The 17223-nt window shown below is 44.3% G+C and overlaps 3 protein-coding genes across 4 annotated transcripts; 2 read left to right on the top strand and 1 right to left on the bottom strand.

Moving 5' to 3' along the window:
• Positions 1-3499, top strand: p2ry10 (P2Y receptor family member 10). Of its 2 annotated transcripts, none has more exons than XM_070837450.1 (4): positions 1-225; positions 1533-1732; positions 1817-1997; positions 2205-3499. In XM_070837450.1, exons 2-4 carry the CDS (start codon positions 1548-1550, stop codon positions 3132-3134), a joined length of 1296 nt encoding a protein of 431 aa, XP_070693551.1. In that variant the 5' UTR covers positions 1-225; positions 1533-1547; the 3' UTR covers positions 3135-3499. The 2 variants fall into 2 exon arrangements, with proteins under 2 accessions (XP_070693551.1, XP_070693550.1); XM_070837449.1 differs by having other exon boundaries at positions 1466-1732.
• A 690-nt stretch (positions 3500-4189) lies between these two features.
• gpr174 (G protein-coupled receptor 174) lies at positions 4190-10915 on the top strand. The gene is made up of 4 exons (XM_070836589.1): positions 4190-4432; positions 4712-4885; positions 7274-7653; positions 9642-10915. The coding sequence occupies exons 3-4, from the start codon at positions 7450-7452 to the stop codon at positions 10494-10496; spliced, it is 1059 nt and encodes a 352-aa protein (XP_070692690.1). The 5' UTR covers positions 4190-4432; positions 4712-4885; positions 7274-7449; the 3' UTR covers positions 10497-10915.
• On the bottom strand, positions 10793-17223 carry LOC139206970 (integral membrane protein 2A-like). The gene is made up of 6 exons (XM_070836590.1): positions 17030-17223; positions 16485-16622; positions 15261-15446; positions 15025-15135; positions 13385-13529; positions 10793-12249 (listed from the first exon to the last, which is right to left on the bottom strand). The coding sequence occupies exons 1-6, from the start codon at positions 17099-17101 to the stop codon at positions 12155-12157; spliced, it is 747 nt and encodes a 248-aa protein (XP_070692691.1). The 5' UTR covers positions 17102-17223; the 3' UTR covers positions 10793-12154.

The following is a 17223-nucleotide window of genomic DNA, read 5'->3' as shown; positions in this document are numbered from 1 at the left end:
ACACAGACAGGTTCTTTTTCTTTTTTCTCTGCTGCTGAAGTGTCTCAGGAGGGTTTGCTGTTGACCCTGTTTGCCACTGCACAGCCCGAGGACAGGCTGTGTCTGTGCGTCAGCCTGCTGTTGACAGAGGAGTGTGAAGTGGATGGAGCATGCGGTCGCCTGTGGTCACTCCTGGCTCTAACCTCTCCCCTCCGTCCATGCTGATCATATAAGGAGAAGCTCAAGGTAATGGCACAGTTTTTGTTTTGAGGTAAAATGTCTGAACATTTGTGGTCTTGCTTAAGAAATGCTCCTTCACTCGGCATTTGATGTAACATCAAAATGCAACATTAGATGCATTTTACATTAGAATTTCATGTAATAGGCATTATCAAAGTCAGATTAGGTCAAAATAAGTCAAGATGAGGTGTGATGAGGTGTGGTTTGCTTCCACGTCCACTGTTGTCATGCAGGCTTCATTATGTTGCTGCAGCACTATTCGGAATGACTGTTTTGAAGTGTGGTTTGATTTTAAGAGTGAACCATATGACGTGGTTTGAGAAACTGTTCAAATGTGTGACGATGCTTTCTACACAATGCTGAGAAAAGAAAGTTGCAGATTCATCCTCAGAAGTTGACTTGTGTATAACTTCCTTAAACTCGCTTTTTAGCTTTTGCACGACTCTTAACTGTGCAGGTAACGTGGGGGGATTCGTTGGTTGACCGCGACAGACTGATATTGCCATCAGCCAATAGGAGAGAGTGTCCACACCAGTCAAGTGTACAGTAAAGCGGCAAAGATTTGCTGGCTCTCTCTTCCCCCCACTGGGACTGGCAGAGGAAGGGTGTGGTCTCGTCTTGAGGGCAGGAGGAAAGGCGATGTTTCAGTGATAAGCTGAATAAATGCTCTATCATACTTCCACACATTTCCTGCTGTCTCCTTCCACCACACACAGACATCTCTGATTTATTACACATTCTCTTTGTCAGTGCAAAAATATTGCACTGACAAAAACTAAACACTCAAAATTAGAGCTAATCAGCTAGCTAGTAATGAGACACAGGAGAACAGGGTAACATCAGTTGCAGGGCACTGCATATTTCCTCTTGCATTTCCTGTTATGTGTCATATAAATGAGTGCTGAAAGTTGCAACTAATGGCTTCATTATATTTCACAAATCACTCAGCTATAAGCCACTAGTGAGGTTGCTGCTGTTTATCCTCCACTTGCTTGGTCTTAGCTAGCGTCCTAGTTCACCACTTACCTGCATTTGGGCCTAAATATATTTTCTGTCACTATATATTTTCTGTCACTTATTGACATTTACAGCTGCACATTAACATTAGTATTGGCAGCACTACATATTAGTAATACTAATAACTGCTTCCTAATATTTTAAACTGCACACATGATTTTTGCTAAATGAGGAACCCCAAAATAACTCATCAAGTCCGCAACTGTCAACTCTCCTTTTTCTGTTGCAGGTGTTAAGAGTGTGTGAGGGACAAGATGAAGGACTGAAAGTAATGGGTTGTTGAATTATGCCGCCAGCGTCTTTTTGAGAGAATGACTGTGAATGCATCTGGATGGAGGGAGGAGTCCCCAGCCAACTCCCCCTCACATTGTGGCCACAATATGACCAGTTGGGAACAGAGCATGGACAAGATGTACACCTACTTCTACCTGCTGCTCTTCATCCCCGGGCTGCTGCTCAACACCACTGCTCTCTGGGTCCTCTGCAGACACATCAGGTACACGCACAAACACACATTTACATGCAGAGAGCCTCACTTGCATTGTGGACACGGCTAACTCCTCTGCACGTGCCTCCACAGTAAGAAGACCAAGGCGGTGATCTTCATGATAAACCTGGCGTTAGCGGACCTGGCCCACATCCTGTCTCTCCCCCTCAGGATTTACTATTACTTCACACACACCTGGCCCTTTGGACGAGGCCTCTGTCTGTTCTGCTTCTACCTCAAATACCTCAACATGTACGCCGCCATTGTGTTCCTGGTAAGAAAAGCGAAAATACACCTGGAATCCTGGGAAGAAACTTAGCAATTTCTCAAAGAGTCAAATGTGTGATGCATGACTTTAGGTCTAACAGGAAGTCATTTGAGTCAAAGCCTGTGACTCCTTTCTCAGTTCTCAGAACAAATTCACTTCTGGTTCGCTAAATCTGGTTGATAATTTTCATGTCACTGTTTCCTCTGTGTCCAGGTGTGTATCAGCATGCAGAGGTGTGTCTTCCTGCTCAACCCATTCTTCGCCCGCCGGTGGAGGCGGCGTTACGACCTGCTGATCAGTATCATAGTGTGGGTGTTGGTCAGTCTGGCCTGCTCACCTTTCATCCTGATGCGCAGCAGCAGCAGCAGCAGCAGCAGTAGTGTGCAGACAGTCCATAACATGTCCTATTCTCTGGATGCTTCTACCCAGCATCCTTTGGTTTACACCAAGTTTTACGCACCACCTTGGAGTACAAGCCCCAGCAGATTGAGGCCAGTCTCCAGCCCCAGCTCTACCAGAGTGGGATGTTTTAAGGACTTGCCCATGCGCCGCCTGCCCCTCTCTATGGCGGTCACCATGATGGCTCTCGCTGAGCTGTTTGGTTTCTTGCTTCCTTTGGCCTGCATCAGTTACAGCTCCATCCGCATTGCCCGGTCCCTCAACCAGAAACAGACCCAGGATCAGCAAAACTCGACCACAAGCAACTCCTCAGGGCGCAGCCGGCTCCAGTCAGTCACCTCCAACTGTCAGGCGGATAAATACCATGAAAAGCAGGCAAATAGTGAGAAGCGTCGTGCTCTGCAGATGGTGCTGAGCTGCTCTGCCCTCTTCTTGCTCTGCTTTGCCCCCTACCATCTCAACTTCCTGCTCTACCTGATGGTGTCGCAGGGCATAGTGTCCCACTGTGCGACGAGAATGGCTGTGCGTCAGTTCCACCCCGTGTCCCTGTGCATGGCCAGCCTGAGCTGCTGCCTCAACCCTCTGCTTTATTACTTTCTAACAGCTGAGTTCAGATTGCACCTCACCAGGCGCACCTCCTCCTTCACCTCCACGCTCCTCTCCTCCCCGATCAGCTCCCCGACCCAGCGGCCCGCACAGCACAGACTGATGAGCATGGAGAGTAGCTGCTCGGACAGGGACTAGCATTGTTTTTTTTGTGTATTTTTTTCAGGGAATGACGCGGCCAAACCGAACAAATACATCCGTGATGCATTCTGTTGAACTTGAAAACAGGCTGACAAGATCAGAGTCAGACAATGAGATTATTTCACATGTCACCGCTGTCTGAATACCAACTGGACCAAAGAGCTCCGACCTCTGAAACAAATATTAAATCGTCAACTGATGTGTACGCTCACAATATCTATGTGAATATCCTGCCTATCTTAGATTGCCTACAGCTTGTGAATCTTCAGTAAAAAATGGAACAATTTTAAATAAGCTATCTCATAAATGTCAAAGCTATTTGTATATGTATTGTAAATAAAATCCAATCTGTGCTTTCTGTCTTATCTGGTACAATGCTGGTCTCTATTGTGTATCTAAGTTTTCTTCATAATGAGGTTTCCTTTGGGTGACAGTAGATAAAAACAGGCGTTATCTCATATTTGCTGTACTTCCTCTCGCAGGATGATGTGGGAAAGACAGTTGACAGCAGTTGCAGCAGCTTCAACAAACAGTAACTGCCAAACTCTGGCAGTTACCGGTTTTAAAAACCTCACCCACCTCTTCGTGCATCTGCTCAACCCAAGTCTGGGCCAACTCTGAGGCGACCCCCACCCCCAGGCAGCCCACCTTAGGAAAGACTGCCAGGTGTTTGATTCACCTGCCACAAAATGTGCCCACATCTTATCTCTAAGCTGTCATACTCCAGTTTTAATCACATTTATCTGCTATTTAGTAACTAAAAACATTGTGTTGTGAAATATGTGAGAGGTTAAAAAAACAACACCTTCTAGTTTCAGTATCAGTTCCCAGTCGGGATATATTACGTACATATTATTACATATGTATACATATGTTTTCATCTATCATCAGAAGGACACGCATGGTTCACACACATCGTCGACAAGGACAACAGTAGCCCTAATAGCAGAAGTCATGGTGTCAGACATTCTTGTAAACCACACCCCCACACTCACAGGAAGTGCTATGTGTGCTGAAACCCCCAGTACAGAGGAGACACAGGCAGAGAGCAAGACAGGCCGACATATAAAGAGAACACGGGGAGAAATCAAAGTAAATATCATTACACAGGATACAGAAAATGGCGATTCTACACAAAAAAAGAGAGTAAGTGAGAGAGTCGGTGAGAACGTGAGAAGGCGGGGAGACAGAGTGAATGGTATTAGAAGTGGAGGAGGGAGGGGATGGCGTGTGTTGGCTGATGCTCCAGCCCTTCTGCTTTTTGATCCGACGCAGCACCAAGTCTGAAGACAGAGGTGAGAATGTTTGTTGCATATTGTCGGTCTTATGAATCTCTTTAAAGAAACTGTGAGTTTTGTGCGAGAGGCTGTAACAGCTGGATGCTTTCAGTGTAGAGTCATGCCTCATGGGGGATCTTGCAAGTTTCTCCAATGTGAGGAATGTCTGTTATGCTGAGGGTGTGAATGTGTCTCTGTAGGCCAGTGTCAGAGTGTCTGTGTGCTCCTTTATGAGTCCCTGGAGGTTTATAGTATCTAGGGGATGGGGATCATGATATGTTTTGTGTCTTAAAACAGCACACGTGGAGGGACCTGGGTGCTCACTGGCAACATTTTGGGTGCTGATACATGAGGCCACATATCGTGGAAAAAGTTTAACGTGCCAACCTCCCACGGAGAGATGAATCACAGTGGATGAAATAATGTGTTTCAACTGGCAAGAACGAAGGCCTAAAACAGCTGAGATCTAAGGTAGGTCGGGATGCAGCCCTGTTTTGAAAAAGTGAAACTCTTCATATACCCCTAACCCTCACACTCATCCGGTTTTCTTTGGTGTACCCAAATATCAAGATCCAAAGACACGCGATGATGTTTCTGTCACAATAAGATGACGTGTGGCACTGCTGGATATCACAGATGGGCTGGCCGTGATAGGTCATCACTGAGCATGTAATACCACTGCAATAAGCTGCAGGGGGGGGGGGGGATGACAGAACATTTGAGATCTGTACGTGCAAGTTCAAGTTCAAGTTTGAGTGATGAGAGAAGAATCACATTAATACAGACACATACAGATCAAAGGTCAGTGAGGCTAAAAGGAAGACCGGAGGCTCAGGGTCCACTGGGAGATCTGTTCTGGATGAGAGGCGGTCAGAGAGCAGAGGCAGAGTCCAGGGAGCTGTGGAAGAGTTTACTCTGTGTCTCTTAAAGCAAATCCCCCTTTAACTTATCCAAAATTCCTCTGCTGTCGTTAATGTCCTCTCTGGGAAGCAGTAGGGGAAAGTACACCTCCCGCTGCCCTGAGCTTAACTGTGAAGACACTGTGCTTCACTTCCATTTTATGCTACTTTATAAATCTACTCCACTATATTTCAGAGGGAATTATTGTACTTTGGCTCCACTGCATTTATTTTACAGCTATAGCTACTGTTCAGGTTAAGAGTTCACATTAGAAACACATGATGGGCTCATAAAACACAGCACATTATTTAAGACTGAACCAGAGATTCCTGAGCGTCTAGTCGGGGCTCCTTGTCATGATAAGAAAATCTAAAAATGGAATACAAGTTTTTATAGCAGATATTCTTCTTTCCTCATCGATCATCTCAGATTTATCTTCAGACCTTTTGGAGGGACGCAACCCTCTTGGCGGGGACCACTGGACTTAACAGTACATGAGACAGTTACATCACTTGAGGCATCAGTATTAACAACCAAAAATGTCTATATATGTACACTGTTGCCCATAAAGTTGGAATAATTGTTCAATACCCCCAATTTTGTTAAAGCCTGAATACACAGTTAGCAAAGGTTAATTGTGGTTTAAGTTTCACTGTGATCTGTTTGGAAGAGTTTGATCAATAAAGTTGAGAAGATATACACTTTATTTATCAAGAATAAATCACATTGTCACAATCATTTCATGAGAAGAGGTAAAAAACATTTTATTCCAACTTTATGGGCAACAGTGTATGATACTGCACACTTAAATACTTCATTTGACCTTTTAACTACATTTTGCTGACAATACCTCCGTCGCTTTTACTTGAGGAGGATTTTTAATGCAGGGCTTCTGCTTAATTGTAGTAGTACTTTTACTTTAAGTGATGGATCTGAGTACCAATTGCATCACAGCTGAGAAGCTCGTAAATAGAACAGAGCAGAGGACAGCATGACCGACAGTTAATAAAGCCATACATAATAATCAGGTTTACTACTTTACTTTTACTCACGATGCCAAACAGTGACACATTCAGACTTAGGGGATTAAAGGCATTACAAGAGGACAGAAAAAAATCTTCTCAGGTTTAAGTTGTTCTCATAACTATGTGGGAAAAAAATCAGCAACTCACAAGTGTGGTCAATCAAATGGTTTACATGGGCTGAAACAAACTGTGAGGAAGCCCATGCTGAATCAGATCACACCTACTAAAGTGGGTGGATCACACCTACAGGCTGGAAGCGCAGGTCCTAACGTTACTGTGTGTTTCCATTTGCTAAGCTAAATCAAGTTCTGAAGCTCATCAGGATTTAATATAGCCCACGAGGTTTTACAATCTTCAGAGATTACATTCATTGTGTGGAAATGTCTTAAAGCATAATGTAGGTGAAGCGTGTGATGAGGATTCACCACAGAAAGGGCCGTTTCTCATGTCTAAGCGCACTTAGAGAGGGCAGCTCCGTCTTGGTCTGGCCTGCTAACCACTTTAGTTTCACCTGGCTCATTGTAAGCTCCCCTGCAGATGGAGGCATTCAGCAGTGAACATAACGTGGGAGACTGTAGCATCACCTCATCTGTGGGTTTGCATATTTACAGTAAATGCTGCTGCAAAAGGTGCAAACACACACAAATAATGCATTATGTTAGGCAGTGGTAAAACGCCTCGTATAACCAGCTGTGTGCATGTATGAGTGTGTGTGTGTGTGTGTGTGTGTGTGTGAGAGAGAGAGAGAGAGCTTGTGCTTGTGACTGAGGGAGTTTTAGTCATAAAACTGGTATCTGTCCGTGCAACATGCAAAACATGCCGCAATTGCAAGCTCATAAACACAAATAACGTCTTGTTTACCTATCCCAGCATGCACTGGGCGAGAGGTGCATCAGGTTTCTATGAGTTGTCCCTTTCTTTTGTCCTCTACCAGGATGTTCCTGGGATTGAAAGCGGTCTGACACATCAACAATTAGCTTTATAATGGACAGCATGGAGGCTCACACACGTCCATCACCAGACTAAAGGCGGCTTTCCTGATTCAAGCTTCCTGTTGGTTCACAAGGCGGCTTGTCTTAACAGTTAGCAGCAAACAGCGCCTGGTTTACGATGGACTTTGCCAACCACAGCTGTAGAAGCGGTGAAGATCTTCAGGCGTACCAGCACCGTGTGTATGCAGTGGTGTACAGTGTGATCTTAGCACCGGGGCTGCTGGGTAATGTGCTGGCGATCTGGGTATTCAGGATTTACATCAGAGAAACCAAGAAGGCTGTGGTGTTCATGATGAACCTGGCTGTGGCCGACTTGCTGCAGGTAAGAATCCCTTTTTGCCTTCTGTGCTTCTTGTTTAATAGCTTAATTAGGTTTTCATTCATCTAAATCCCCAAGTATGCGTCTACAGCATGTTTGCTTATGTCTGTTTGTCTTGTCTCATTTGCAGATAACTTTTATTATCGATATCTCCTGTTTAGATAAATCCTCTTCTTTGTGGACGGCAGAGCTGCACATAATGATTTTATTACCACTTAATCTATGAATTCTTCTTTCAATCAACCCTTTAACCATAACATTTTACTTTGACCCCACAGTAAGCATTTGCAAGCAGCACGATAAGACTATAGATTATTTATAACACACTTTAATTGTAGTCAGGTAGCCTATAAACCAAATGCACACTGGCCTGGCTGAAAACGGAAGACAGATTAATGTGCAGTCTTTTAATTTTATCAATATACGTGTTTTGAAACAGCTTCACTCCCTGTATTCAAGAGTAACATTTTCACAGAACAGACATAAGCATGACACAAGGTTAAGAGGGGTCACGATACAATTCCTCAATCTAGAGAAAATGTTGTCAAGAAAACTTTCTCAGCGGAATAGTTTGCAATACGTACTCACTCAAGCAGGGTTATTTAAGAACGTTTTAAAAAGCAGCTACAGAGGCTACTCTGGGGCAGAGTTTAATGAAACTGCAATCTGTTTCTCGGTTTCTGTAATGTTAATCCGGTTTGAAGCAGAGTGAGCCTCCTCCATGAGGCATCCATGACTGGTGTATAAACCCACTGTTAGCTCTGTATAATACTGCTGTAATGGCATTTAATGACATTGATGATTAATGATTGTGTAAGAAAACATCTATTGAATGCTCATTGCGATTGCAGTCAGACTGTATAATGCTGCATTATAGCCTGCTGCACCAACCACAATCACAAATACTACTCAATGCACTCTATTATCATTACTCAACTCATGGGCAACTGTGCAATAATCCATAATACATAATCCATATCATCCCATCCCACCCTGTTGTTTGTTTCTTTATATTTATTGTATTACTGTATATAATGTTTCTGTTGTGTATATAAGGTTTTTTTCTGTATATATATATATTTTTTTTAATTTCTATTCCTTTAACTGTGTGCTTTCTGTCTGTCCTTGAGCTGCAGTAACAGTGAACTTTCCCCACTGAGGGATCAATAAAAAGTTTTATCTTATCTCATACACATGTACAAATCAATACTTGTAGATCTTGAAAGTTCCCTCATGACTTCACCTTAACAACGGTACTCATGCTAGATTTCTGCTAGAGCTTTCAGCCACATCTCATGGCCTTCATTAGCTCGTGGAATTTTCTCATAAGAGTAAAAAAAATACCTACCTATATCTATTGAATTCATACTAAATGAATGAATACAATAGAGCCTAATTGATAAATACAATTACTTCATATAATAAAGGGTTATATTTCATATTCACACAGTATTACACTGCTTGTTAGGACGCTTCAGAGGAGCTGTAGGTGCTGAAAAATACACGAACACTCGATATGACTTTAAATAAGAATACAACTACACTTAAATGTGTCATAGACTGTTATAAACCATTCATCAACTATTAATATTCTATTTAGAAATAGACGTGTTCAAATAAAACTGGTTAACCTACTAAATGTCAGGTTTAGTTTAGTTGTGGGAAACATCATCGAGCTGCTTGTTTTGTACCTCCAACAAAGTGCAAATGCAAAGGTTACTTAACATCCAGTGTTATAAAACAAAGAAAAGCAGAAATCCCCCAGCAGAGAAAAAAACGAAACCATGTGGTTTCAGTGGTTTATTGGGCAGGTTTGAAACACTGCAAACCAAAAGTTTCAACAATAAGGATCAAAACTGTCTTTGCAGACCAACTAACTGATTGGTTTAAAGGTGAAAGGGCTCTGACACCATGTTATCTAATCTATGTATTTTATTTGTTTTTGTTTGTAGCTCTTCTTCTACAGCCTTGACACTCTTTGCTCTCCTCAGGTGCTCTCGCTGCCTCTGCGGATCTACTATTACCTGAACAACACCTGGCCCTTCGGTCATCCTCTCTGCATGATCTGCTTCTATCTGAAGTACGTCAACATGTACGCCTCCATCTACTTCATGGTGTGCGTCAGCGTGCGCCGCTGTGAGCTCATCATGCGCCCGCTGAGGTACAACTCATCCAAGCGAAAAGGAGATATGTTCATCTGTGTCCTCGGTTGGCTGCTGGTCTGTCTGGGCTGTCTGCCCTTCCCTCTGCTGAGGAACCCCAGCAGCAGCCTGAACCCTGATTCACGTGACAGGCTCAGCTCAGAGGCCGGTGCCCCCCTCAGCGGACCTGACTCTGTGTGTTTCTCAGAGCTGCCCATGAGGACTGTCAGTATTCCAGCAGCCTGGGCCCTCCTGATCATAGCCGAGCTGGTGGGCTTCATCATCCCCCTCATCCTGGTGTTAGCCTGCTCCTGTCTGACTGCTGGGAGCCTACGGGAGGGGAGGGGAGGGGCGATTCCTGACCGAGGGGAGAAGCGGAGGGCGTTACGGATGGTCCTAAGCTGTGCGGCGGTCTTCCTGGTGTGCTTTGCTCCTTACCATGTCACTATGCCCCTGGACTTCCTGGCTAAAGCCAACGCCCTGAACAGCTGCGCCCTCAGGGACCTGATTCTGCGATGTCACCCCTTCACGCTCTGCTTAGCCAGCCTGAACTGCAGCCTGGACCCACTCATGTACTATTTCACCACTGATGAATTCTGGAGGCGACTGAGCAAGCCAGAGATACCAGAGATGACCAGCATGACTTTCAGCAGGCGCCTGTCCTGCATAACAGCAGGAGAGGAGGTAGACGATGAACCACTATAGTTGGGGGGGGCAACGGTTTGATCTGAACCACTGAACCCTGACATAAAGTCCGTGCATTCCTAAAAACTACGGAGATATAATTTACATCCAAACGTATGTGAATACATGACATATTTTTATATTTATATTTGAATTAAAGATGCATCTGTTGTTTCTAAATTCGTATGACCCTGGTGAAGAGTGCACTGGCTCCCTAACCAGGCTGCACTTTTCTTGCAGATGAGGATAAACGGGACGGTGTTAGCTTTAAGTGCTGCTTTCACTGGTGCTGTAATAATAAGGAGACAGCCGAAATGTTCAGTAGGTAAAGAAATTCAACTTTATTCAGCAACAAAGTGAAGTTCATTTGAGTAGCTGCACACAACATTGGTTTTTATTTAATCTTCTAGTGTTGTTAAAAAGCTGAGACAGAAACACATTTTTACAAGCACACTTCCTGTCTGATTGTCTTTCTGTGCAGGCATCAAGTGGGAAACCACTGAAAATGACTTAGAGTTATTTTTGTGTTTTCACACTTTCAAGCTTTTCCTTTGGGGGTTTCAATCAGTACGTTTCTTTTGTGCTGATTCATTCAAGTGATTCTACAAACAAACTCTGCCTGTGGTAATTTTAAAGATGTCATTTTCTGCAATACCTGCAGCCACTTGTAGTTGGCTATTTATCACAGCTGTCTCAGTACATGTAACCTCATGACGGGACTCCAAATTGATTAATAAGAATTCAGAAAACTCTTAACAGAAAGTGATTTCAAAGTCAAATTTGGTGAAATTTCCCTTTAGCTTATTTACTCCTTTAGCTCATCAACCATCCTTCAAGTTTATTGTCACAAATGAGGTTTCTACACAAACACAAACACTGGTCATATAGGGTGCTGGACTGTTCATCATCAGGTATGGCACCATCAATTACATAAAATCATCACACAGCGGGACAGCAGAGGGCTCTGGGAGCAGCAGGGCACTCTGGGAAATATCTACAAAAATGGTGACTGAGAGCCTGTAACCTCGCCGGTACCCAAGACACTGACAACCATGTCACATGTGTACTGTCACTGTACCATACCATACATTTCCAGGGCGACTTGTGCTATTTCACACTATAACATACAGTAGACCTTGTCGAGGCTGCTCTAGTAGGAACAGTAGGCTGACGCACACAAACAGGTCTGATATGAACGACTTCTCAGGATCACTAGGAAATTCAGTAGAAGGACTAACAACTCTCGTCTGGAGGTGATTTCATCTTGTAATACAGAAACAACGATAAGATAAGTCAGCAGGAAGCTACAGCAACAGAACAAAGAAAAACAACGTAACAAATGAAACTTAGTAAATCCTTAGTAAGCAGGCTGCCGCTGGTTATCAGTACAAGACTAACTAGTGAATATTTGAGCAAGAGAGCTATGACTTATACAGGTTCAGGGGAATACAGCAGAGGAGGGACGTTAGGCTATATGAACTTAAAGTCACATATCACTAGGGTTAAAGCAGGGGAAGCAAAAACGGGAGTTAAGAGTTTTATACAAAAGTAACCTTCTGCTAAAAGTTGTTCCCTCCTTCGCCTCCTCCCTCCTACTCACATTCTGTCTCTGTCACTCTGGCTCGCTTGCTCTCTCTCTCTCTCTCGCTTGCTTTCTGACCTACGCACGAGCTTTCCCATCAAGCCTTGCAGATGCGGGTCTCCGTCACAAACTTGTTCTCAAAGTGATGGATGGTGAAACAATCGTCTGCCGAGCGCTTCTGGATGCCTCCACCTGACGGACACAGAGATGCAAACGTCAGTCCCAGATACTGAAGTGACCCCTTTGTGTTTGATACGTTCAGTCGGAACTGAAATCTGAATTCATTTTAGCTGCAGTATTCAGTACATCCTTTATATTCTGAAAACAAAACAGAAGTTTAAGTTATAAAAGCGCCCTCTACATTAGTGTTTAATTGTTGGTCCTGACCGTACACTGTATATAAAGATGTGCGGTATGACAGCTTCCCAAGCGTGAAGCCAAACATCTGGATGGCCCCCTGGTGGCTGGCTGCAACTGCTTTCTGTCATTTAAAGTAGTTCTCATCATCACCTGATCTGGTGTATGTTCAAGTGTTCTTTTTTTCTGATAAGGTTTTATTTACTTTAATTTATTGCTATAAAAAGGGTGTGTGGTGTCATGATTGACAGCTTATCCTAACCTGCTTGGGCGGCTCCAAGCCCCCGATCACTTCTGTGCGGACATTTGCTCCATATAATTTCACCGGCGTGATTGACTAACAATGTTGGTACTGTTTGATTAGTGCAACATAAACTAGCTGCTTCTATCAGTTCAAAAGAGTTAACCAAGCTGAGGGGCTGACGTCAGTGTAGCTGTGATCCCAAATGTGGTTTAAACACAAAGTTAGTCCACGCTGTGATTAGACTCACATGACACATCCATGACAAATGCATTCAGTACACTGCTGGATGTACGTAGGCTGTGCAAGGTTAATGCTGCATTAACACAGTGTTGGCACGGTGGAAAGAAAGGAAAACTTCACGCATTTTTCCAAGATGGTTCCTGTGACTGCTAGCCTTATTATACGGAGTAGGAGTGGCACCATGGCAAGTGAAACCAGATACAAACAGTGGCTCCTTTTAAATTAGCTGAATTGAACATATTTGTGCTAAAATTTAGATTATATTTAGACGTATCCTAGCAACATCGGCTGTCAGGGGAAAAAACCCACCAGAGGTTTGAAGCTCAGACACCATGTCCACAAATATGTTCAAGTTAAATTGGGGGTTTCCCCTCTTTTGAGTAATGGAAAAATGTGCATTAATCTGTCATTTGTTTGAGCACATGATGGTATTTTTAAAACGTGGAGGAAGCTTAAGTCAGTTTTAGCTGTACAGCACATCCAGACCTGGCAGGCTGGAGCGGCGCTGCATCCTGTATGTTTCCTTTCCATCACACAGCCGGCGGATGTAGAAGCCCAGAGGCTTGATATCGTCAATACGCTCCGTCACCACCAGGTCCTCGTGCACCAGGTAGCTGCGGTAGGAGCCGGACTGGGACAAAGAGACAGGAAGGTATCATTATACATCTTTTTAAGCACTTTTAGTCTTCCTGGAGAGAAAAGAGCAGCTCAGTGGACACGACTGCAGCCAAGTGTGAAAACTGAGAGTGGGAAGGACTTTGTCTAATTAGTGAATCATCCTCAAACTTCTGCATTTTGTGGAGCACGTCCACAGCGGATAATGAAATTCACCGATTGCACCACCCACCAAACGCCAAATGCTGTGCAGCATGTCAGGGTGGAGAACTAAGTGAAGCCAACTATACTCTCAGTGCCAACGTACAGACTGACTGTTCCGAACTTGGTCTTGCAGCGATCATCTTCCACTGCTGCTAAAACTCCAAAAACAACTTTATGTTCAACAGAAACCTGAATGTGTGCATGAAAGAAATATATGAACCAGCATATTTCTAAAATGAAGGGTAGGATTTTGTCTAAGAATATCCTTGTAAACAAGTTACAGTTTTTATACATTGATGCAGGCTCACTATTTGGCAAGGTCCAGTTACTGCTTACTACTGATTAATCCTAGTAGTGAATAACTGACATCTATTTAACTGACATCTGTTAATTTGAAAGGCCAGATGAACCTTTTTGACCTTGAAGACATGCTGGTAAAATGGTTAAATGTGATGCAGCTGACTGATGGAGAAGACAATGTAAGCTGAGTAACCTCTGAGATCTGAGGCTCATCACGACAGATAAATGTGGGCTCACTATTCGGCAATCAGCAGGTCATTGCCCTTTTTATCCAATGATTAATAACAGCTTATTAATGATTCGTAGTCTTACCAACCCAAATAATTAACTAATTATCAACCAATATAAACCACAACTGAACCCTTTAATATTCATCTTGCGCCATCAAACTGCAAACAAGTACTTTGGATTATGACTGAAAACTACTCCCATCCCCATCATCTCCAGCTGTACAGCGCTAACTAACGCATGTTAGCGTGACAAAACACTAAATAAAGCTGGCAAACATGGGAAACATCACACCTGCTAGATGATGTTAGCATGCTGAAGTTAACATTTACCTCAGAGCTACTAGCATGGCTGCAGACTTCTCTTATAGTCCAGTTAACTGTTAACTTTATGATTTAGCAAAGAAAACTTGAGAGCTCGTTTACAGCCGTAGAGACACCTGTTTTTCATATCACTTATCTAAAAGACAGTGAATGTACTAAATTCTAGAGGAGATTACTCAGTCTGATTCATACAGTTACTAATACCCCAGAATGTCTGGGATAGAGGAAGGTGATGTGTGCTGGAAAAATTTTACTTTCCAAATTACAGACGATGTCAGATTTGCAGAGGATTACAGCGCAGACAATCTCTGGAATTATTATAAATCCCTGGATTTCCCCAGGTAATATTTAGTCCTTAATATTGGGGCTAATGCATGAGCTTGACTGAGAGTGCTGTGTCTCTTCGTTAGCAGCTGGAACCTGAGATCCTGAGGACACAAGCTGATCAAGACTCACCATCAGCTGCGAGAAGAGGTCGATGAGGTCCTGAGGGGGGAGCACCACCGACGTGTTCAGAGGAATCACAAAGCAGGTCCTCAGAGTCAGGTCCAGGTAGGCCGTCAGCTTCTGCTCACACACACACACACACACACACACACACAAAGTAATAAGGACGGAATTTAAACCGCATTAACAGGAGCGCAGCAGCATCTCCAGCTCTGTACGTGGGGTGTTCAGTGTGCGAGCGTTACCCTGTTGAAGTCATGGAGGATGTAAGCGGGGTCTCCGGGCCTGAAGCGGGGAGGGGGGACGCTGATGACGGCCATGTTGTCGGAGATCTCCACCTCCTCCTCCACCCGCGGCAGGTAGTACGGCTGGCTCTCCCCTCCGGCCCCGGCTGACACGTCGTTGAACTGCATCGCGCCGTGATAGAGCCTCTGGAGGACACGTGCAAAGGAAATCACTTTGGTGCTCGGACACAGTTTGTGGCACTTTCTACATATCAGGAGTTTATGACTGATAAATTCCCCATTTTCTTCACTTTAACTGCTTTCTCCATGACCACTAGAGGGCAGATCATGAACTCAATACTCAACTGAAATCTGGATGGCTGCAGTTTTCTTACTGTGCATCCAAGTTTGTTATGTATGAACCCATTTTTAACACATTTTTATACATCAGATTTGTAGCTTAATTTCACAATTTGTAGTTAGAATGAGTCACAAAGTTGAATTTCATTTGAGCTAAGAGGTGTTTATACACGGTATTAATAGTCTAATTATACATTTTAGGCTCTGCGTCATCTACATAAGAGAAGATCCCCTGTGGATTACTGTACTGAGTGTGGGACCCTCCCACTGACAGCACAGCAAAATTCATAACGATGAAGTCTGCACTTTCTCCGAAGACGGAAGTGAGAGTCAGCAGTCTAGTTTCCCACCAAGGCAAAAGTGTCCCATCCTTAATAATTCCTCCCAAACTCAGATAGCACTCCCACTTGTCTCCCCTGACATGGTTGCACTTTGGCTATGACAATAAAAAGCTTTATTGCTGCCTTTATTAGACAGTGACGTTTTAGACACAGACAGGAAACACAGGATGAGAGGGACGGGTATGACCGTCATCAAACCCTGCACAGTGCACTGACTGATGGGACATGTATCCTATCCAGCATGCCTCCCTATGGTCCAGACCTACTGTAGTTACTAAAATCAAAATCATCTTGCTGATTGAAGAGCAGATTAAAAGGAAAACGTGTAAAGCATTTTGTAATGTTAATATAGCTAATATATACCACCATGCTGCCTGGACTGTGGATATCAGATCACATCACATCCACTGAGGCACATGGTGTGTGGCTGCTGACCACCTCAGTGAATCTTATCAGAATAAAACACGTAGAAAAACAAAGACAGTCTCATTACAATGGTGATTCTAATACCACCAGCATTATCAATGTGCACACACACATTTACCTTGGGGGTGAAATATCGATAGAGACATGCTCCCCCCACGATGAGCCCGCTGAGGATGAAGGCGATGCCCAGCAGGGTGAGCAGACAGCGACCTGTGGAGCCCTCATTCCCCGCAGGAGCAGAGGCCAGCTCAGGGTCCTGAACACACACACACACACACACACACACACACACACACACACACACACACTACTGTGAGCAGTGCTACAGTGAATCCTGGTGGTGCATGCACTGGTTATCAGCATGCATCACACTAATGTGATCTCTAATCTGGGTGTTTGGCCTCTGCAGAACAGCTGTGCAGAGGATGGGCGGCCCCACTGCATCAGGTGCACCGTGGCTGTCCGTGCATTTAGAGAAAGAAAACAAACACTTAAGATTTCGTAAAATCAAATTTGCACCAACAAGAGAGCACATGAGCAGCCTGTGAAATACGGACAGATAAAGTCCACGGCCGCAGCTGGCAGCTCTCGGCCGCTGCAGGCCTGTACCAGACTAACAACAGACACCGGGCTCAGGCGGAGCTCCGCAGCCCGTTAGCTCACCTTCACGGCGGCTGGCACCTCTTTGCCCAGCGCCTTCTGCGCCAGGGCCGAGTTGAAAGCGATCTTCACCATGCTGCAGAGGAGACGGCCGCTCTGGTGTCTGGGGCGAACAGAGGAGGGAAAGCTGTCGGTGCAGGACTGCGGGCTCCGGGTCTCAGCAGCTCCGCGCTGTGACGCACTTTGCAACCTCGGCT

The sequence above is a fragment of the Pempheris klunzingeri genome, chromosome 9, assembly GCF_042242105.1.
Source record: "Pempheris klunzingeri isolate RE-2024b chromosome 9, fPemKlu1.hap1, whole genome shotgun sequence".
NCBI lineage: Eukaryota > Metazoa > Chordata > Actinopteri > Acropomatiformes > Pempheridae > Pempheris > Pempheris klunzingeri.
Note: the sequence above shows the minus strand (reverse complement) of the source record. Positions and strands in the feature narration are given on the sequence as shown.

Bases quoted from the DNA above. Each gene is read 5' to 3' on its own strand.
- p2ry10 (XM_070837450.1), top strand. From the start codon at position 1,548: ATGACTGTGAATGCATCTGGATGGAGGGAGGAGTCCCCAGCCAACTCC. The intron at 1,733-1,816 runs GTACACGCACAA...GTGCCTCCACAG, and splicing joins GTCCTCTGCAGACACATCAG to TAAGAAGACCAAGGCGGTGA. The intron at 1,998-2,204 runs GTAAGAAAAGCG...CTCTGTGTCCAG, and splicing joins ACGCCGCCATTGTGTTCCTG to GTGTGTATCAGCATGCAGAG.
- gpr174 (XM_070836589.1), top strand. From the start codon at position 7,450: ATGGACTTTGCCAACCACAGCTGTAGAAGCGGTGAAGATCTTCAGGCG. The intron at 7,654-9,641 runs GTAAGAATCCCT...TGCTCTCCTCAG, and splicing joins CTGTGGCCGACTTGCTGCAG to GTGCTCTCGCTGCCTCTGCG.
- LOC139206970 (XM_070836590.1), bottom strand. From the start codon at position 17,101: ATGGTGAAGATCGCTTTCAACTCGGCCCTGGCGCAGAAGGCGCTGGGC. The intron at 13,530-15,024 runs GTGAGTCTTGAT...TCTTTGTCCCAG, and splicing joins ACCTCTTCTCGCAGCTGATG to TCCGGCTCCTACCGCAGCTA. The intron at 12,250-13,384 runs GTCTGGATGTGC...TGTGTCCGTCAG, and splicing joins GCGCCGCTCCAGCCTGCCAG to GTGGAGGCATCCAGAAGCGC.